This window comes from Equus caballus, chromosome 8, assembly GCF_041296265.1.
Source record: "Equus caballus isolate H_3958 breed thoroughbred chromosome 8, TB-T2T, whole genome shotgun sequence".
Lineage (NCBI taxonomy): Eukaryota > Metazoa > Chordata > Mammalia > Perissodactyla > Equidae > Equus > Equus caballus.
In genome coordinates this window covers 14,196,668-14,218,709 of record NC_091691.1, presented here as the reverse complement: position 1 = coordinate 14,218,709, position 22,042 = coordinate 14,196,668, and the positions used below count along the sequence as shown (strand labels likewise).

Genomic DNA, 22,042 nt, shown 5'->3' with positions numbered 1-22,042 from the left:
TTCACTCATCCAACCAACATGCTTGTCGGCAGGTGAGATAGGGATCTGAGCAGGGCAGGAGTTGAGGTCCAGAAGCTTCGGCTGGTGGGACTAGGGCACCCACGGTCCTACATATTCATTTGTATCCAGTGATTTGCTGAGGGGCTGCTGAAACTCAGCAGGAGGCAGGCCAACAGGGTCTCCTGAAAGAACCACCCCAAGGAGGGCAGCGGGGAGCCCAGACCCAGGGCTGAGGCTGGCGAGGAATGGGGTTTGTGTCCCAGAGGCTCCCCTGGGAAAGGGGACTGGGGGCGCTCCAGCCTCTGCCAGGGCCCATTCCCCACCGTCGTTCCTCGGGAGAGGCGGCACCAGGCCGAGGCCATCTGGCTGTGCGGCTCAGCAGCGGCATCCTCTTTCTGCCGAGCTCAGGCATGGGGGTGCTGGCTCTGCAGACCCCAGAGGGTACAGCCTTCCAGGCACCAAGGGGACACCCAACAGCCAAGTTCACTGCCACACAGAAGCCCCTCCGGATTCCAGACACCTTGGGGAGGTGGCTCTGGGCGTCTCTCCCTCCTGGGTGGCAAGAGTAGAGTCTGCCCATCTGCACTGCAACGTTGTGGACCAGACGCCTGTGTGCTGTGGGGACTGTCCCGTGCGCTGTAGGGTTTAGGAGGACCCCTGACCACCTACTCGATGACAGCAGTAGCCCCCCCAGTAGTGCCAACCAGAAGTATCCCCAGACATTGGCAAACGTCCCCTGGGGGGCAAAACCGGCTCCGGGGCGAGGACCACTGGCTCTGAGCCTCCCTGCGTGGGCGTTAAGAGCTGTGGGACGATGGTACGACTCGCCAGTTGGGGGGCCCGGGAACCCCAGATTTCCTAACACAGGCTTTGGTTCTGTGTGTTGAGAAATATTAGGAAAACACGGAAAAGTCAAAAGAAGCCAGAAGAGCTCCCCAGCATCTACCCGCCGCGGCTGAGCTCTCGTAACGACCTGGATCCGTGCTTCAGTCCTGTTTCCACGCTCGATGGTCCAGCAGCCGTGACTGGAGGAGCAGTGACAGCGTCAGCCCTGAGCCAAGGGTTTTCTGTGCCTTGTCTCCTTCACCCTCCCAACCCCTGGACGAGGTGACAGTATTATCCCATTTCACAGATGAGGAAACCGAGCTCAGCGTTCGTTTAACCGTACGTCGTGGGCATTTCACCAGGGGATCCTTCAAAAACTTCATTTTCAATTGCTGGGTGCCAGTCTATTGATGGTACAGCTGGGGCTGTCTTATTCCTCTTTAAGATCCCCAGTTGCCGGAATATTCCACAAGCATTTCCCAGGCACCTGCTCCAGGCTGGGGTCATCCTAGAGGCCCAGTTCTAATTCCTGCCCACAGGCACGTACCGTCTCGTGCCCGGGGACCGCGTGTGGAGTGACTGCACGAGCGAGAGGCTGTGAGGACCGTGCCCCGAAAAGCTCAGCAGTCGGGGCTCTGCCCACACACGTCCTCGAGGCCCACGGTGTTTGGGCCCTGGATTCGCACGACGCCTCACACACGGAGGGCCGATCCTCGTGGACTGTCTCTCGGGGCAGCTGAGCTGCACACGGGGAGACGCATCGGAAAGAGTCGCTCACACAGGAGCGGTCGTTGTGTTCTCTCCCCCAGGGCATGTGAAAGCGCCCCGTCATGTGAGGACCGAGAGCATCTTTGCCGTCTCAGAGGGGCACCACATTGGAAACGGCTCACACCCGCATCTGGGAACTCTCCCCCATCCAGGGTTTCAGGTCCCACCTACAGGCAGATGTCCCCGCCACCCAGCTCCAGGCCTCTCTCTGTCCCAGGCTGCCGTCTCATGCTGCCTGGTGGGTGCCCTCGCCGCCCACCACATCTCCCGGTCCACTGCCCCCAGGTTTGCGTCCTGCCCCTCCAGCCAAGAGCTAATACAGATATTCCCATTTTATAGGAGAGAAAACCGAGACCTGAGGGGCGGCGGCGTTCCCAAGGTGTGAGTCCAGGGGTGCTTGAATCAGGTGCTACCTCCAGCACCACCTGCTCTCCAGCCCCCGGCACTGTATGGGCGCCAAGGATGGGCAGAGCCCGGTGGCTGCCTCCCAGCGCCTCCCGCCCTCCGGTGGGGGATGGGGTGCCCAGAACAGCCTCCAGGGGGAACTCTGCTCTGCAGCTAATGGGAGGTCAGGCGGAGGGCGTAGCTCTGAGCCCTGGAGATCTGGGGAGTTCCCAGCTCCTCCTCAAGGAGCCGGCCTCTGGCGACTGGTGCCCCCAGGAAGTCTTAAGAATTTCATCCCAGATCTCTGATTTTTCAAGCCGTGTGGCCTTAGGCAAGTCACTGAACCTCTCTGAGCCTCAGTTTGCTCATCTGTAAAATGACGTTAAAAATAGGACCTACCTCACAGGGTGAAGATTAAATGAGAAAATGTGAGCAACACGTTTAGCACAGAGTTTACCATGATTAGCACACGAGAGTGAGCTGCCACTCTTACTTCTACTGCCCAGGGCACCAGGACCGTGCCCAGGTTACAGACGAGGTCTGGGAGGCTCAGAGAGGCCCGGGGCAAAGACAGGACCAGGCATCAGACTGACTCCTCGCTCCTTCCTGAGCCTCCTGGGGTGTGAACAACCCACAGGTCCTGCCTCACGTGGCTCCCTGAGGGGATGGACGGACAGTGAACAGTGGCCACCCAGTGGCATGAGGTGACACACGCGTGCCCGCTTTACAGATGGAGAGACTGAGACCCCGAGCGGAGGAGGAGTACCCTGGAGTTACCTGTTGGTCAGCCAGGCCGGTCCCGGTGCCCCAGGCTGGGGGCAAGGAAGCAGGGAGAGGAGAGACGAGCAGAGGGCAAGCCCAGAGGCCTGAGGATCCCCCGCAAGATCAGAACTGTCTCAGGGCCTGGGGGAGATGAGCCCTGGAGACGGAGGGGCCGTGAAAGCGGGTGATGGGGAGCGAACACAGGAAGTATGTGCGAGGAGGAGCGAGGAGGTCGGTGTGCCCGACCACGAAACGTTTAGGTGGGTGGCCAGCAAGTCACAAAGCTGGAAACTTCCTTTGGACTCTGGCACTGGGGAGCTAGTGACGGTGTCTGAGCAGGAGCAGCCACTGAAGGTAAGAGGGCTGGATGTTCGCAGGACATCGGTTGGGGGCTCCAGGCAGCGCGGCCTCCTCGGGCCGTCCGGGCAGGTTCCCAAGTCCTCTGCTGTCACACGGCCTCCGTCCCCTGGGCAGACCTCTGGGCTCCCACAGCCTCAGGAACCTGCCCACCCGCCAGGTCGTCTGCCCGCACTTGAGGTGTATTTGACACGCAGTCAAATGCACCAATTGGACAAGAGCAGTTCTAGGCGTTTGGACAAAGGTAAGACCCATGTGTGACCATCACCCAGACAAGACCGACACGTGCCAGCACCCAGAAGGTTCCGTCAAGTCCCCTCGTGATCATCCCCGAAGGGTAACCACGGATCTGATTTCTCACTGTGGATTAGTTTTGCCTATTCTTGAACTTCTTATCGTTGGACTCACACAGTGGACACAGAGCCTTTGGGGTCTGGCCTCTCACTCAGCATAAAGTTTTTCTGAGGAAGATTAGCCCTGAGCTAACATCTGCTGCCAATCCTCCTCTTTTTTTTTTTTTTTTTTTTTGCTGAGGAAGACTGGCCCCAAGCCAACATGTGTGCCCATCTTCCTCTACTTTATATGTGGGACGCCTGCCACAGCATGGCTTGCCAAGCAGTGCCACATCTGCACCTGGGATCCAAACTGGCGAACCCTGGGCCGCCAAAGCAGAATGTGAGCTTTTAGCTGCTGTGCCACCGGGCTGGCCCCAGCAGAAAGTTTTTGAGATTTCTCCGTGTCGGTGTGTGGATCAATAGTCCGCTCCTTTCTGCTCTGAGTGGCATTCCGGTTATGGGTGACCGCACTTCATTTATCCATTCACCAGTTGATGGATATTTGGGTTGTTCCCAGTTTTTTGGCTGTTATGAATAACGCTTCATAAACATGGTGGACAAGTCTTTGTAGGAACGTGTTTTCATTCTTGGGGAAATATCCAGGAAAGGGATTCCTGAGTCGTTCCCTTTCTGAGTTTCTGAGTCGTTCTGCGTTGTTCATCCATGGTGAGTCTATGTCTAACTTTGTAAGAAATCGCCAAATGGGCTTCCAGGTGGCTGTGCCGTCGCGCATTCCCGCCGGCAATGTGGGAGTCCCAGCCGCTCTGCGTCCTCGCCAGCACTTGGTGGTGTCAGTCTTTCTAATTTTCGTCCGGCTGGTGGTGTGCAGTGACACCTCCTGCTGGTGTTTGTTTGCTCTCCCTCATGGCTGATGCTGGTGAGCATCCTCCCAGCAGCCTTCCGGACACTCCCCCCCGGAGAATGACCAGGCCCTTGAAACTCCATGTGGCAGAAGCCCAACCTGGCACGCCACCCTCACAGCGGCCCCAACCTGCTCCCTCCACCCATGGCGCCCCCATCGAGACAGCTGCCCGGTCAGAGACCCGGGAGCCCTCTCTTTCCCCATCTTCATCGCCGTGCCAACCCGTCACCAGCCCCTTACCAATTCTCTCTGGAGTCTATACCCTCTGTGCACCCCGCTGGCCCAGGCCCCCTCAACCTCACACAGCCCTGCCCTCCTCCTTGCAGCCACCCTTGTTAGCTCTCCCCCTGCACCCCTATTGTCCACACTGTTCTCCATGCCTGGGACACTCCTCTGTCTATACCCACCCTCTCGAGCCCACGACTCTGCATCTTTCAAGTGTCAACCATTTTCCTGCCTCCTCCCCACCCCACCCCAAGAGCTGGCCACACTCTGCACACTCAGGGCCCCCCTCCACCTCCCCTCTGGGGCCCTGGGCCCAGCCGTCATCTGATATTTTTCTGGGTGATCATTCGATTAATTTCTCTCTCCCCTTCTATACTGTGAGCCCCAAAGGGCACCACCAGGGCTGTCCGCTGACGTGGCGTCCATCCAGGGACCTAGCCCGGTACCCGGCACAGAGCGGACACCCCATAACCATCAAGTTACGTGGCTTGGCTGAGTGGCGGCTGGGGGTGGGGTAGGAGGGAGAGTTTGGGGAGCCTCTGCCCAGATCCGCTGCTGGGTGAGCCGCCCGCAGGGCTGGCAGCCCCAGCTCCTAAGAGACAAGGGACCCGGAGTAAACTTAGCATGCCACCCCCGGCCCAGCTCCTATTTCCGTCTGCCCTCCTTCCTTCCCTGCCGCCAGCGCTGAAGTCAGCAGAGTCTGGTTTCTTAGCAGAGCAGCCTGCTGGGGCGAGGGATCCAGCTTTCTGATCCTCAGTCTCCCCAGCAGGAAAATGGGGTGATAACCATCCCCACATCGTGGGGTTGTTGTGACGCCTAAATGAGAACATGAAGATAAAGTGTTTGGCGTGGGGCTGGGTATGCAGTAAGTGCCCAGTAAATGCCAGCTCCCTGCCCTTAGCCCTGTGTCTTTGTCCTGGGCCCCAGCTCTGCTGTATGCTGCTCTCTGCAAGGACAGAGCTGGGCTGTCCTCCAAGTGCCAATGCCTCCCCCCAGCAACCAGGAGCCGCAGAGGGTGACAGAGGGGGACTTCCAGACGCCAGGACAGGCCAGCAGTGGCGAGAGTTTGGGACATGGCATTCCCCTAGAAGCCCGCTGTGATCTCAAGGACGCCGTGACACAGTGGTAGGACCTGGCTTCCAATCCCCATTCTCGTGCATCACCTGGAACAGGCGACTATGCCTCTCTGAGCCTCAGTTTCCCTTTCTGTAAAGTGGGGGAAACACTAGTTCCTCCTTCCCAGGCTGTATGAGGGGATTCGTGGGGAGATGGGAGATGTTTGTGCTCGGGATTTATTTGCTGAATCGATGGAGCGGGCGATTCAGACGGTGATGGTCAAGGACAAGGGGCGGTCCGGGGAGGGAGCGCACAGTGGGACACAGGAGCCGGCCCACATCAGTCTCTAAGAGCCAACTGTCAAATTTTCAGAATTTTGTGACCCAGTTGTTTAATAAGTTAAATGACAGTATACTAAAAACCAAAGTCCTCCCTTCTCAAAACTCATCACTTCCTAATTATTTTCCTACATCCGACTCTTAGCTATGCTCCTGAGAATACTGACATTTATGGTGGCAGCTACTGTCTAAATGGTTGGTTGCTCAGAGTCGGCCGTGGGAGTATTTACAGGGAGGAAATTGGGAAGCAGGACAAATCATGGCGTGGGGACAAGTCCACGCAAGAAGTTAGTTGTTAACCGAACACCAGCATCCCCCTGGGCTTGGTGCTCCTTCCCGGCTAAGCTACCCCTCCTTCGTCCTCCAACATGGCGCACAGGGAGGCTGGCGGCTTCCAGTGGCTCCAAGAGCTGGTGGCGGGCGCCCCCTGGTGGCTGCTTCAAGCACCCATCATCACCGAGGCCGACGTCACTCCTGCACTTTGGGGAACTAGATGGACACCAGGCCAGCGCGTGAGTGTGCACACAGTGGCCTCGAGCAAAGGCGCTCCGGGAGCGTGGAGAACACAGGGCACCCGGACACCTCTCCCCGCCCAGAAGGACGGGGTGACAAGACCCTGGCGGGACTGCTCAGATGTCCCCCACGTCCTTCAGCCTCTGGGTCCCCAAGCCCGTCATGTGGAGACCCCCAGCTGATTTTTCTGATCACTCCCAAAGGGGAAGTGAACGGCTGTTTCTCCAAAGCATCAGCCTGCCTTCCCCAGGGTCAGCTGCCCAGCCCACGGGGGGCCCCCCCGCTTCCACCGGCCCCCCACCAAAGGACGTCAAACACACCCTCCCTGTGATCACACTTGTTCTAGAGGGTCGGGGAGGGGCAGACACCCCTCCACTTCTCCCTGACTCTGCCCCCACGGCTCCACTCGGCACCTGCCATGCTCCCTGGTCTCTCGTCTTCCCCTCAACCCCTCTGTCCTGAGCTGAGGCCCAAACATGCCAGACTCAGCCCTCTCTTGGAACGCTCCCTGCAGGTCATGCCCTGGGGTGGAGGGGTCCTTCAGAAGACCCGGAGTTTGAATCCCGGCTCAGCCATAAGGGTGGGCCACTGGCTCCGCCTCTCCACGGTGGCCTTGGCTTTCTGATCTGACCCCAGGGTCAACGTGGGTTTCAGACATGGCCATGCACACACGTGGTGAACGTTGCTTAAACAGGGCAGCCGACCGTCCCGATTTCCTGGGGCTGAGGGGTTCCCACGACAGGGGACATCCGTCCGGGGCTAAGTCAGGAAGTGCCTGGCCAACCGGAACACCTGGCCACCCTGCGCTTCAGTCAGTGGTCAGCAGAGCCTCCTCCGGCCTGCCGCCTGTTTGTCACTAAAGTTTTATTAGGACTCAGCCAAGCCCATTCACGGATGGCATCCTCAGTGGCTGCATTTGAGCTACGGTGACAGAGAGGAGAGGTTGCAACAGCCGCCTCATGGCCCACCAAACCTGAAATAGCTACTCTCTGGCCCTTTAGGAAAAGTTTGCTGGCCCCAAACTTAAAATGACAGCTAGTCAGTGCTCCTGTGAGCCGGTGGGGCAGGCTGAGCGAGGAGCGGGTACAGGGTGTTAACCGGAGACGGCCTGTGTGGAACCAGGAGGTCAGGGCCTCTGGGAGGATGGCACTGATGTTGGGAGGGGGTATTTGTCCGAGATTTGGGAGGAACCAAATTCTGGAGGCCAGAACTAGGTCATGGGGGCCAGCCCCCTTCCACCCCCAGTCTGAAGCCTTCCCCGGCTGCCCATGGATGCACTAAGAGGCACCCAGCATCCGAGAGACAATGCGGAGGTCAACCCAGCAGCCCTGCAGGGGCTTCCCGAGGGGCTGGGGCTGCGGGCAAACAGCAAAGGGCCACTGCCCGCCTGAAGGGCCCCTTGATGCCAAGCACGCAGCCGTCAGTCAACCATCAATATTTATTGGGTGTCTGCGCTGCATCGGAGGATGGGCCGGGCAGTGGGGTGGCTCTGTGAACCAGACAGAGCCCACCCCGAAACGTGGCTGCGGGGGAAGGCAAGAGGGGGCAGGAGGGGGTTGCTCTGTCAGCAGATGGCCCTCGTGGGTCCACACAGTCCCGAAGAAGGGGGCAGCCCTGGGGTCTCCAGACTCGCCGCAGTCCTCACAGGCTGAGACCTGGGGAGCCGCCCGAGAAAACCCAGGCTGCCCCAAATAGGGGAGCGGCAGGACATGGCCTCCGGGGCCCAGCACTCCTCCTGAATGCCCCCTTCCTGTGGGTGACCACGGCGACCAGAAGAAAATGGGAGTCAGGGCGGGGGACTCCGAGTCCTCCCTGGGTGCACGCGAATGAGGCCCAGAAGCCAGGAGAGGGGAGGACAGCAGCGGGGGTGCTGGAGGGCGCCCCGAACAGACGGGAGGCAGGGAGGTGGAGGGAGTCTCGCCAGCCCCCACTGGAGTCAGGACGGGGGGCAGCTCTGCGTGCCAGGCCTGCTCTGCCTGTTCTCAGTCCCGTGTGCGGCAGTGGCCAGGGGCCCAGTCCTGAGGGTGCCCAACCCCAGGGAGCTCCGAGGAAGCCCAGACCTGTGGAATTGAGCCTGAATGCTGGCTGGTGGCTCGGTGGGCCACGGAGGGAGCGAGGAGGCAGGGTCCTGCTCAGGAGGATGGGTTGGGGGAGCTAAGGGAGGAAGCTGTGCAGGGTGAGGTCGTCCCCGTCATGGTCCTCGCCGGGCCCCGCCTTTCGGCCCCGACCCTTGGGGGTGGGCAGGCCCCCATTGGCCGTGGTGGTGGGCCCCTCGCCTCCCTCGGGCAGCAGGGATGAGATGCAAACCATCTCGGTGGGGGAGTAACTGCGCACGGGGTATGTGTGGTTCTTGCGGGAGAGGCGGACAGCCAGCACCACGGTGCACACAAGGAAGATGGTAGCCAACAGGGCCAGGATAAGGATGGCCAGCAGGCACTGCTTCACTGGGATGTGGTCCCAGGCCACTGTGGGGTTGGGGACCGTAGAACTCAACAGGGAAACAGTCTGGCTTTTTCCTCTGAAGCTGGTGGTGGCTAGAACTGTGGACTGGGCCTCCGTAACTGCGGGTTGGGTGGTCAGTGCCTCCGTGGCTGCTGGTCCTTTGGACAAGACCTCCGTGGCTGCAGGTTGGGAGGTCAGTGCCTCCGTGGCTGCTGGTTCCGTGGACAGGACCTCTGTGGCTGCGGGTTGGGTGGTCAGTGCCTCCGTGGCTGCTGGTCCTTTGGACAAGACCTCCGTGGCTGCGGGTTGGGAGGTCAGTGCCTCCGTGGCTGCTGGTTCTGTGGACAGGACCTCTGTGGCTGCGGGTTGGGTGGTCAGTGCCTCCGTGGCTGCTGGTTCCGTGGACAGGACCTCCGTGGCTGCGGGTTGGGTGGTCAGTGCCTCCGTGGCTGCTGGTTCTGTGGACAGGACCTCCGTGGCTGCAGGTTGGGTGGTCAGTGCCTCCGTGGCTGCTGGTCCTGTGGACAGGGCTTCCAGGGTATCCAGCTCTGTGGACTGAGCCCCGTCTGTGGATAGAGCCTCCAGGAAGGGAGGGTTTGTAGTGACCAGTCCTTCGGTCAGAGGACCCATTGTGACAGAAATCCCCTGTGTGGCCAGTTCCGTGGTCAGGTTCCCAACGGCTGTCCCTCCTGCCCCCAGGCCAGCAGAGTCCTCCATAGCCACCTCCAGAGTGGCTGGCTCAGGAGTTCCAGGCCCTGTAGAATCTCTCTGCTCTGGTGTCCCCATCACATCCAGAAGCCTGGGGCTCAGGGAGAAAGTCTTGGTGCTGCTTTCAGGCGTTTTGAGCAGGTCCGTGCCTTCTCTGTTGACGTCGTCTCTGTGTAAGTACTTGGACACCCCTGTCTGGCCCCGGACAAGCTGGAGGCGGCTGCCAGGGCCCAGCAGGCTCAGCAGCAGGAGGAGCGGCAGAGGCATGGTGCCTGGAGGGAGACAGGAACAGAGGGATGTCAAGACAGCTTCAGCCCTGGGCTGCCAGGCGCCCCCGCCTACGATCCCAGTCGGCCACGGCTGGGAGGACGTCTGGTCTGGGGCAGGCCCCTGGCCATGGGCCTCCTCGTGACCCAGCACATGCCTGCTAGACTCTCAGCAAACAGCAGCTCTTAATATTTATCAACATTGATAAATCCATCGGGGGGCCCTCAGCTCCCTCTATATGCTGCACAGAAATTTACTTGTCTATCCTTTTCGATTAAAGCTTTTTATTGTGGACAAGACAATCCACTGGGATGTAGAAAGAAAATATTGGAGTTTCTAGTTATATTAACTTTTATGTCACCCCCTTCATAATTCCTATTTTTGTATATATAATTTCTCAGGGGTACGGTAGTACTGGGATGTAGTTCATTAAGAGATCCATGTACATCTATTGGCCACTGATGGGGTCCACTGGTGGGAGAGTTTGCAGACAACAGGGCCAAAGGATAAAGCTGCTTCTTTGGACCTTTGAGGTCTCTCAGAGTCTGGTCCTGACCGCCCCCCTCCACCGCCAACATCCCTCTGTTCCACTCTCCCCAATCTTGGCTCCCACCCCGCACAGCCCTGGCCCGTCCCTCAGATTCTCAGTTTTTCTCATACTTTCTCAAGGTTGCAGCTCGATCCAGCTCCCCTGGCCGTGTCCTCGCTCACCCGGCAGGGATGACAGCACTTACCTCCTTGGCCATTGTGAGGATGAAATGAGGCGATGCCTCTGTGCCCATCACAAGCTCCAGCAAAGGGCAGCTCCTTTAGTTGTTTCAGTAAACCTACCCCGTAAGTCCTCAAGGGCCTGGAGCCATCAACCGCATGATTGGGGCCAGGAGAAAACTCAGATCTTTTCAGAACAACCCAGCCCTCCGCGAGCGGACGGTCATCTCATTTGCCCGTGGGTAGAGCCGCTGTCCTTCCTGGTGTTACACTTCAGCCTCCCGAGCAGGTAGCCAGAAAGGGCCACTTGCATTTTCTCGCTTTCTCTATCTTCCCTTACGCTCCCCGTGGCACTGGCTGGTGTTTGTGGGGTTCCAAATCTTACCCTTGGGAATCCTGTGGGAGTGACAGCTGTGTTCTGGGGCAGGATTCGAGTATTCCTGGGCTCCCTGGACATAACACCCTTTGGAAGGATGCAACCCCAAGCACGGTGTCCGGGAGACAGGGAGCCTGGATAATTTCCAACGTGTCCCTGTACTTCCCATGCTTCAGAGCAGAGAGCAATTGTTCATCGCCCCCTGGAGGGACTTTAACTTACTCACAGTCCCCTCAGCTTCCGGGCTCCATCCGACCTCCTTCACATGTTAGTTAGAATTATGTTGGTTTCTAAAATGCCAGTCTAACCATATCTTAAAATAATTTCTTAAACCAAACTTTACGATATTTGTACTAGGCACATCTGGCCCTCACAAGTATCTTTTCACTGAGGAGGGATGAGGCTCAGAGAGGTGAAGCAACCTGCCCAAAGACACACAGCTGGCGAGTGGCAGAGATCAGATTCGAGCCCAGGGAGGATTCAGAAAGGCTTTGCGGAGAGATATGACCTGGCTGAGGGGGCAGGAGGGGCAAAGGCCTGGAAGAGAGATGAGCTTGCTGTGTTTGTGGCTGGGGGCAGGACCCAGTTGGGAGAAGGAGGGCTGAGTAAGAATAAGGAGGACCTTGAAGGTCACATCCCCCAGACAGGTCAGCCCCATGTGCACCGGGTGTTGTGCAGGGCACAGGATGGAGAGCACAGACTATGGGGTCAATCAAAGGATGTTCGAGTCCCAGGTCTGTCCCTCACAGACTGTGTGACTTTGACACAGATCTTGCCCTTCTGAGCCTCAATTCTCTCATCTGTAAAGTGGGGATAAACAGAGCCGCTCTCATAGGGCTGTTGAGAGAATGCAGTGAAGTGATGATTCCATAGTTCCAGGCCCACCGTAGGTACTTAAGAAATGTGTCTCTCTCCCTCACACACGCACACACACACATGCGCACACACACATTCTTCGCCTCCCAACCGGCCTTCAGGAGGCAGTTTCTTTGCACATGGGGTGATGTTCTCAGTTGGAGGGAGAGTATATGGCCCGACCTCGGCCCCACTTTCCCAGGAGCAGGGGACTTCAGGAAGATGTCACCAGCTGAGACACATTTCATCATTATAAAAAGACTGGTACCCACCACTGCCACCCGGGCAGCTCTCGGCTCCTCCGCCACTTCCTGGAAGCACAGAGGGAGGGGCCAAAACGCCAGGCCCTACCCATCAGTTCCTGGGTCGGGGGAGGCATCTTGGCGGGTCAGGGCCCGACTTTCTGCGGCCTGGGGGCTGGGGGTTACCTTGGAGGATGGGCTCCCGCCGTCACTGCCCTCGCCCCCACTCCCATCCCCGCAGTCCCCTGCATGCACAGGCAGCCGGGGTGGAGGAGAGACTGTTAGCAGCTGTGTAACCTAAGCAGGTTGCTTCACCCTCTCTGAGCCTCAGTTTCCTCCTCTGTAAAATGGGCCGTACGGCTTCAAAGAATGGTCGTGAGAATCTAATGAGATGCTGCAGGAAAGGTCTCCGATGCTGGCCTCCAGCAGGGGGTGTTTTATTTGGGGACACTCTTTGGGGCTGTGGACAGAGGTGCAGAGGAAAGGGAGACCTTGGAGTCAGGGAAGGCACAGACCTGGTGACCTCCTTACCTCCCCCACGGGCAGTTAAGGAAGCCATGGGGTCCTGTGTGAGAGCAGAGCGCTCCCCATCTCTCCCCTCCTGGGCCTGTCTAGGGCGGCCAGCTGGTCCTGGATATCCCCGTGTTAGCCCTGAAAATCCTTTGTCCCCCTGTCCCCTGGGGCCCGCCACCCCATGGGCTTCGCAGGGAAGGGACCACGGGCACAGCAGCCTCGAGCCAGGCCACGGCTGTGCAGGCATCAGCCCAGCTGCCAGAAGAAAACCCGGCTCCCAGAGGTTCTGTGGCTCCGAGGGGCCATGTGGATAGCAAGAGAGGAGCCGGGCAGGGTGTGAGCACCGCGCACGGCAGGACAGTAACTTGAATATTTGCTAAAGTAAATGTATTGCAATATAACGAAAATGAGCTATTATAAAGCCCCCGCTGTGGATGGATTATTTCGTGATCTCCTCATCCAGGGAACTCATTCGTCTTCACCCCAGCACTGGCTGTCAGGATTCCCGTCACACAGACGAGGACAGCCGGGCTCAGGGCCGGGACTTGCTTCCTCCAGGCCCCACCTGCAGAGCGAGCCTTGGCAGGCGTGTGGTTTTTCTTTTTTGGTAACGAAAGTCCCCGACTGCAGCTCTGATTGCCGAGGCCTCTGCTTCCAGAGGGCTGTGTCAAATAGCCACATGGCCAGCGGGAGGCCAGACACAGTGCCCAGCCGCCTCCGCCTGAGGCCGGTTCCACAGATCTTGGTTAATTTCAGTAACTGACCACTTAGGGCCACTTTTCTTTTCCCCCCTCTTTCCGAGCTTTAAATACTCCATCTTATGTTTTAAATTCACCAATAAAGCATGAGCCCAGGGACCTCTAGGCCCCCACCTCGACCCCAATAAAAGCAGATGCCCAGGCCCCTGTGTTCTCTCTCCCTACAACCTCGAGTGTGGCCCCTGGTGTGCTGTGTCACTTCCAGGACCTGTGAGTAATAAACCTTTATGTTTTCAAAGTTTCCTGATGGCTATTGCTGAGGGCATCTTCCAATCATAGTAAGAACCACAGGGCTGGTCCAGCCACAAGTCTGGTTATCGACAGGTTGAGGCCAGCACAAAACTCCACCTTTGGCCTCTTCCCTCCTCCCAGGGCAGGAAAAGAGTGGCTCACCACAGAAGCGGGCGGGCAGGGCCCTGCGAGCACAGCGCTGCCACATCCTATCGTCGTGCTGCTCACCTCGCAGAGTGCAGATACTGCCCCTTTCCTGTCTGTCACCCTAAAACCAGGTTGTTTCTGCCTGAGCCCCACCCAGGTGGTGTTGGGGCCACACCCCAGCTCCAGAGACCACACCTGCTCAGGAAAGACGCCCATGGGACTCCGGGAAGCTTGAGACTCGCCATCCCACATCTGTAATCCTGGGAGCCTCAGCGTTCCCGAGCTTGGACCCTCAGGATCCAAAAGACTGAGAGTCTCAGGCTGGGCGTGGAGCAGCCGTCAAGAGAAGGGAAGGCTCCAGATCAACAAGTAGGTCAAACCGAGGCCCAGGAGTGCCCCTGACCCCAGTGTAGGTCCAAGTCCTGGCAGACAGGACAGGCCCCCGCCTGACTCAGGATCAAATTCAATATCAAACCAGATCCAGTCCCAGCTCTGCTGCTTCCAAGCTGTGTGCCCTTGGGCAACTGAACTCACCTCTCTGAGCCACGGCTTCTTGTCTGGAACACAAGGACAGGGGCAGCGCCTGCACCTGGTGGGGCTGCTGTGGGTTGAAGTGAGCTGGCTCATAGTAAGCGCTCACTAAAGGACAGCCAGTGGCATTCTTATTCTGCATTTAGGGCTGTGTTTCTGAAAAGTCCCCAACCCCGGAACAGCTCTGACACATCCCTGACCTTGTCAGTCGGAGAGGGCCAGGCCAGGGGGCCCAGAAGCCTGTCTCCACGGCAAGCCCTGGGCGCCCTGCACAGCCTCAACCTCCTCTGGTTTGCGTATCGCACGCGTCGAGTGTAGACGACGTGCCAGGCGCTGTTCTAAGAGCTGTACACGATTGGCGCACCCAGGCCCCACAACCTTCTTGTATTAACCCCATGTGAAAAATGAGGAAACTGAGGCCCACAGCCTGTAAGAGCGGGAGCAGGAACTTGAACCTGGGTGGTCTTGCTCCACAGCCCACCTCGTAGTCACAGCCCTATATAGCCCACAAACAAGGTCCATTCTCAGGAGCCAGAGCAAATGTTGCCTCCTCCAAGAAGCAGCCCTGGATTGCCCAGACAGGATTAGTCACTCCCATTGTCTAAACCCTTTTAAATGTTTGCTTACTTTCTAAAGATCTACTCCCATTGGCCCATAAGCTCCAAGAGGACAGGAACCACTCCAGTCTTGCTGCTCAAGCTACATGGCCAGGGCTTAGCAGGCGGGCAGGCACTCAACTGACATGCCTGCTCGCGACACCTGCCCACTGGAGCACGGGCACTGTGGCTGCCCCGCTGCCCCCGCCAGACCGCAAGCTTTTGGAGGGCGGCGTCTCCACCAGATCCCCAGCATCCAGCGGCCTGGGCCCCCAGGGGCTCATTAAAGAGCAGTCGCAGGAGGGGACGGTGTCTGAGACGGGCAACCAGCACACATCCTATCTGTCACCCTGCACCTCCCGACCTGCTGTCATCATCCGCCCTCGCCCCACGGAGGAGCTGTTTTGGACAGGCTGTTTGCCTCATTTTCACCTGCTGCCATGAAATTTTGATACTGCAGACACCTGTTTCATGTTCCATGGTCCTTTGTAGGGACACACGTCATAGGGGCATCTAAGACTTTTTTGACTCCCTCCCCCCCAAAAAAAGCCCAACTTTCACCTGCTGGGTCCCGAATTTGCTGGCTGGGGACAGAGGAGGTGAGGGACTTTGCACACAAATTCAATGAGACCTACAACTGATTTTAGTTTGATGTTTATCTGAGGACACCTGTGTAGACAGACAGGATGGACAAGCAGACAGACAGACATCCCCCTTTCCCCCTCCAGCCATCCTCTCTCCTCCTGGCCCGAGAGTCTCTCACTGCCACCTTCCTGCCCACGCTCGACTGAGGGGACCGAGAGACCCAAGGTGACCTGGGCTCCACGAGTGTCCTGCAGCCAGATGGGGCCGCAGCACGTCCGAGCTCAGCCACCTCCCAGCCCTGCCGCCGAGGGCAGCTGCTTCTCCCCTCTGAACCTCGGTTTCCTCATCTGTGAAATCGGGGCGCTGTTCACCGGCAGGGTGCCTACACGATCCCCCGCCCCTCTGGAAGGCCCCGCTCAGGCCCGGCTGAGGTTCCAAGGCAGCACCCGGGACACGCCCAGGAGGCCTGGCAGCCCAGCCCCTTCCTCTGTCCGGGTTTCACTCTTGCCTGGCTCCTGGCCAAGCCTGGTGAGGGAGGCATCTCCCATTCAGGGTGCGGCCAGCCCGGGCCACCCTCAGAGGAAGCTGCTCTGGGGCCCGGGGCGCCACCTCCGGAGCCCCTGCCCACTGAGAGGCCTGGCCCCCAGGGCTCAAAGTCACAGATAGGAGAGGGAAGAAAGCAAGAGGGCCCAGGACGGAGGAAAAGAGAATGCCAGGCGACAGAGCCCTGATCCTTGTCTATGGGGGGGTGTGTGTGTGTCTGTGTAGGGGGACACTGCTTTAGCCACCAGGCCCCCACCATTCTCCATTATACCTCAAAGCACCCCAAATACAATAAGAGTATTCCATTATTTTGTCTTTTCCTAGCAGTAGTATCTTAATTCTAATATTTTAATCAGTGTCATTTTCTCAATCTCATAAAAAAAGCATGAAGAATTCGGCTGTGGAAACAATGTTTTTATGGACCTATAGCCTATGTGGCTTCGAGACAAACCCTGCACGCTCCCCTCCTTTCTGGGCTTGCCCAGACCTAATCCCAGCTCTGCTCCTGAGCCCTTCACCTCCCGGGGCCTCAGTTTCCCACCCATGAAAGGAGGGGTAGGATGATTTTTGGGGAAGCAGTCCTGACGCCTCTAATTTTTCAAGTCTGGGGTGCCCCCCAGCCAGCAGCTGCTAGCAAACCTGCAGGGAGGGTGGGGTGGAAGTTGAAGGGAGCAGGATCTGGAAGAGACAGCAGAACCAGGCCACCGGTCCAGGCAGACCGTGGTCCCGAGCCCGAGGGGCTTTGGTCTGCCCGCCCCAGGGCCGCAGCTCAGGGAGGCCCGGAGCCCTGCCTGGGACCTGCCCTGGGCTATCAGGCAGGCCCGCTTACCCCTTGGATCCCCCAGCCACTCCGTGCGGTTTTGCAAGCCAGCACTTACCGCGCTCAGCAGAGCATGGAACAGCTGCCTCGTGGGCCCAGGAGAAGTGGTTCCTCTACTCTAGCAACGAGGACTCAGCCCACGCTGCCAGGCGCTGCTGTGGCACCCCTGCCGCGGTCCCAGACCCCACCAACCCCCAACGGCTGTGTACAAAAGGAGGAAGCGAGAATGTGGTTACTCATGGCCACGTGACAGCCACACCCCCTCTTGCCTGTGACAGCTCTGGTGACAATGTTGATTGACATTGGGTGGGTAGTGGGAGACAGGGACCTGCTGGTCCTGACGTTACTCTTGGATTCCGTTAATGGTGAAACCACCATGGACCATGTGGAAACTTCCCAGGGAGGTGTGGTTGAGGGGGCACAAGCTGGGAAAGGCCACAGTATTACTCCACGGGTGATAGAGAGTGGGGGTGAGTGGGGCCCTCACCCTGGAAGGACGTGACCAGATGCAAAGAAAGGGACCAGGACGATTCTCCATGCTTGACCACGAAAGGAGCGGGAGGAGGAAACAGAACACAGACCTTCCTGAGCTTCGTGAATATGACGCAGCAATGCAGGAATTCTTCTGAGGTCCAACCATGCTCTCTAGGTGCACAGGTGGCCCTTTCAGCAGCCACCAAGAACCTCTCTAGGGAGCTCATGGCGAATTCCCTGAGGGCGAGACCTGCCTTTTATTTCCCTAGCCTCCTTTGTTCGTTCAGCCAGCTCTGGCCCTCCAGCCTTCCTAGAGCTCCTCGTCTGGGGGGAAGTCAGCAAGTACAGAAGTAAGCAGACACAGTGAGGTCATGTCACCCTGGGTGAGCCAGGGAGGGGTCCTGACCCCCCTGGGGTGGGGAGGGGCTTCCAGCAGACTCTTCCAAGGAGAAATGGCACTTGAGATGACAAGTAGGGGTGGGCTGGGTGGGCTGCCCAAGAGGAATGCAAAGGCACCCCCAGCAGAGCGCATGGCACGGGGAAATGGAGGCAGGTCTAAGAAGGCACAGAGCTCCCAGGGGAACGAAGGAAGGGGAGGCCTCCAGGTCTGGCCGGTGGCTTTGCACAAGGTGGGGCTCAGGACGGACGCACAGAGAGGTTCATACCCTGCCTTGCCCACGGGTTGTTTTAAAATGAAAACCAGAGAGCCAGCGGGTGTTCACCATGGATCATCTTAGGAAGCTACAGCCGGAAGGGGCCAAAAACTCATCCAGTCGGTACAGACAGGGAAACTGAGGCCCCACAATGGGGAGGGAGACTGTTGGAGCTCCCCACTCTTCTCTGGGAGGTGTGGGAAGAGCCAGCCTTCTGGGGCAGGCCCTGAGCAACACTGAACACACCCAAGTCGGGGCTGGAGGCCTCTCCCTGGTTACAGGCATTCCAGATACATCTGGTTAGCCTGAGTGCACAAGCACATGGGAGGCAGGACAGTCCCTCTGCTGGGACTGGTCCGGGTCCCCACCCCCGACCCCGAAACCCAGATCCCCTGAACCAGAGCCCAACACCAGACCCACGGATCTGAAGCCGACAGCAGGGTCCCCAAGACACAGAGGACGAGGGGAGAGCACTGACCAGGAGTCAAGCGCCTGTGTGACCCTGGGGTGCCTTCCCCTTTCTGGGCCTCAGTTCTCTATCTGTAAAATGGGAAGTCTCCAAAGATGTGAAGTTCTCCAAGAACGGGGGGAGACGCCGATGGCCAAGTCAGAGGGATGCGAGAGCAGCTCGGAGGGGAACTTCCAGCGGGCCATCTGTTCAAGTGGACAGGGGAGCAGCCCCAACTTCACAGTGGGAAGGACCCAGTGAGAGTCGGGCTCTGTGCTGGCAAGGGACTCTCTGTGCCTCAGTTTACACGGAGGGGGACCACCCATCCCGGTTTGCCCAGGACTGAGGGGGCTCCAGGGATGTGGGGCTTTCAGTGCTAAAACTGGGGAAGTCTCAGACAAACCAGGACCGGTTGGTCACCCTCGAGCGGGGCCAATCCCTCCCAGGCCACGGGGCCTGGGGAGCTGGTCGTTTGTTAGATTCCAAATGGGGCGTCAGAGGCCGGTAGCCCCACCTGCGGCATTAGGTGAGGGGACTGACTGGGGGGCCTGGAGTGATTGGATGCAGAGCCCCACGTCCCCCAGACGCATCTTCTCCTTCCTGTCCCCAGGGCAGCCACAGCCACTTCTCGGGAGGCTCGGGCACAGCTGGGGACAAGGTAACCGCCACAGCCCTGCTCCTGGGCCTTTAGGCCCTGTGAGCTATGAACCCGTGCAGGAGCAGTGCCCTGGAGGGGCCAACTCGCAAGACCAGGGACCCCATAACCAGCCTCTTAACGAGCTGTGTGACCTTGGGCAAGTCGTTTCTCTTGAGCCTCAGTGTCCCCATCTGCAAAGACTCGTCGTGCAAACACTTAACATCTCCTGGGCCTCTGCTGCGTGCCAGATGCTGTGCCGGATGCTTGGCATTTATTAACTCATATGATGCTCAGAGCAGTCTTTGGAGAGGAGGAAACTGAGGCTCACAGGGAGACCGTGCCTTGCTCAGGGTCACACAGAGTAAGTGGCCGAGCCGGGACACAGAGCCAGGCAGCCAGAAAAAAGCCCTTGTTCTCAACCGCTAGGCTGTGACCGTGCCGGCTGAGCACCTGGGCGCAGGTGGGTCTGCTCTGCACGCCCCCAGGCGCCCTGCGGAAGGGAGGGCAGAATTCGCCACACGTAAGCCACGTCAAGGTAGGACTTGTGCGGCGGGATGTGCCCAGGAGAGGAGCGACTATCGCTAAGAGGATGCTGGTGCACGTCGTCTGTGTGAAGACCATAAAACCACAGCTCGTGGCACCTGACGCCTGAGAGACTCGAGCATTCAAAGTGAGGTTTCCACTTCTATGAATGGGGCCCAGAAAGATACTCACTCCCAAGTGCCGTCAAAGATCGAAGCAACAGTGTGTAACACGAGAGAAACACCGGGAAGAACACGCAGGTCCCACAGTCCGTGTCCCCGGATGGAACTGACCCAGGCACTGCAGTCATATATGTCGGATGCTTATAAAGCACTCACATCCTGCTGGGGGGAAAGCAGGCCGTCACGGTGCACAAAGAGCATCGTTTCAGCTGCGTGTGGGTGCTTAGAGGACACTGAAGGAAACGCCCCCAGCACTCATCTCTGGAGGCCACAATCATGGCTGGCCCTTTCTTTGTGAATGTATTTTCCTTTTCTAGGTTTTTAAATAGAAAAGTGTATATAATGGTGTGTACGTCAACTTTAGCATCAGGAAACAGATTGGAAACGGTGCAAAGACCTTCCAGACACCCTAGAACGCAGGATGGCCAGCCACCTGCGGCTTTTGTCTGTCTCCGTCCTTCTGTAGTCTCTTGGGGACAGCTCCTGCCACGCCCAACCCTGAGTTTCCCAGGCTGCCAAACTTGGTTTCCCAACGCCGCTTGGCCACAGCGATGTATGCAGCCAGTCATGTCACTTCTCCAGACGCTCCTCAGCCTGACTATGGAAGATCTCCACGGAAGGTCCTCTGGAGGGGTTTAGGAACCCACTCAGACATCACAGACTAAGCCGGAGAGCATCTCATTCCCTAGGAGAGGATCAGGGAGCTTTTTCTGTAAAGGGCCAGAGGGAATCTTTTCAGCTTTGTGGATCTGTCACAACTATTTACCTCTGTCACCGTGACATGGAAACAGCCATGGTCCTTATGTTAATGAACGGGTGTGGCTGTGTGCCAATAAAACTTCACTTAAAAAACAGGCAGAGGGCCGGATTTGCCCACAGGCTGCAGGTTTGCTGACCCCTGACCTAGAAAAATGGGAGTCACTGGCCATGAGGACAACCAGATTGCAGGAGGAAGTTACCCACCAGGTCCCCACTGGTGGGCGGAATAAACGCTGTGCTCCTCAAGACTATGCTGCTGGCTTTCTCAGTGCAGGGTGTTATTTGAGCCAGGCAAGTGCCAGGCACTGGGATGAGCCACAAACATGACACACACTGTCCTTGCCCTCTTGGGAACTACAGATTAGTGGTCAGGTCAAAAGCCACCAGCCAGGGCCACTGAACGTGGTCGGGCGGAAAACACAGGTCAGTGAATCAGGAGAATTAGGTCCCTGCTTTGAGCTTGCTGTGTGGCTTTAGGGAATTCACCTGAGCTCTCTGAGGTTGCCTCATCTGGAAAATGAAGATTTGAATGTTTAGTGCAAAACAATGCAAGGACTCAGGAAAGGTCCGAGAGTAGGTAGGGCTGCAGATGTGGGCAGAAGCCAACTGCCTCCCCTCTGACTCCTGGAGTCCATCTATCCGAAAACTTAAGAGCAAAACTCGCTAATAGGTCTCAGAGTGCCAGCCCTCAATGAATAAGAGCCGACGCCCCTTGCCTGCTCCAAGAGCAGGAACTCTCTCCCTGTGTAGGATTCCATGGCTCCCCATTGCTTTTAGAATAAAGATTCAACTCCCCAACCTGGCTGGCAATGCCTTGACCAGCCTCTTCTCTTCCAGCCTCATCTCACTCCCAGGCCCCCACGTTCTCCGCTCTGGCTCCTCCTCTGGGCTCCTCGTGTTTCCTCCTGACACACGACCTTCACATGTGTGGTTGCGTGGGGATCTCCTCTTCATTCCTCAGACCCAGCTCCTGTGCCATCTCCCCAGGAAAAGCCCTTCCTGACCTCTCCCCCCACCAACTCCGTGACCTCAGAACACTGTGCCCCTCACCAAGAGGCACGTGATTGCTTGATAAATGTCTGACTCCCTAGAAGCTCCAGAAGCATGTCTCTTTTGCCCACTGATGCATCTCCTGGGCCAACCACAGTGCCTGGCACACAGTAATAACAACTGCCACATCTATCAGGTGCTTTTTCACACCACCACCACCCTAGGCCCTTGACATAGACTAATTTGTTTAATCATCACAATTGCCCCATGAGGTAGGTACTGTTAGTAGTCTCATTTCATAGATTAAAAGACCAAGGCCCAGAGAGGTTAAGCAACTCACCTAAGGTCACACAGCTAGTAAGTGGCAGAGCCAGGGTTTGAACCCAGGCTATCTGATTACCAAACCTGCATTCAATCACAGTAAGTATTTACTGAATAAACATAGAGATTACCCCAGCTTCTCTTGGCTGACCCTGCCTGCTATGATTGGTCCAAGGGGATGCAATGCTCCCTGCCACTCTCCACTGTGACGTGAGCTGCTGGGGTGTGGACAGGAAATGCAGTCAACAAAGCCAGTGGGTGTTAGCTTCCTTTCTATACTGGAGCTCAGTGGTGGGCTAGCCTGGGAAC

The 22,042-nt window shown here is 57.9% G+C and overlaps 1 protein-coding gene across 2 annotated transcripts; it reads right to left on the bottom strand.

Annotated features, from left to right (window-relative positions):
• Nucleotides 1-7,845: 7,845 nt before the first annotated feature.
• SELPLG (selectin P ligand) lies at nt 7,846-17,014 on the bottom strand. Of its 2 annotated transcripts, none has more exons than XM_005612335.4 (2): nt 16,806-17,014; nt 7,846-9,847 (listed from the first exon to the last, which is right to left on the bottom strand). In XM_005612335.4, the coding sequence occupies exon 2, from the start codon at nt 9,840-9,842 to the stop codon at nt 8,580-8,582; it is 1,263 nt and encodes a 420-aa protein (XP_005612392.3). In that variant the 5' UTR covers nt 9,843-9,847; nt 16,806-17,014; the 3' UTR covers nt 7,846-8,579.
• Between the last annotated feature and the right edge of the window lie 5,028 nt (nt 17,015-22,042).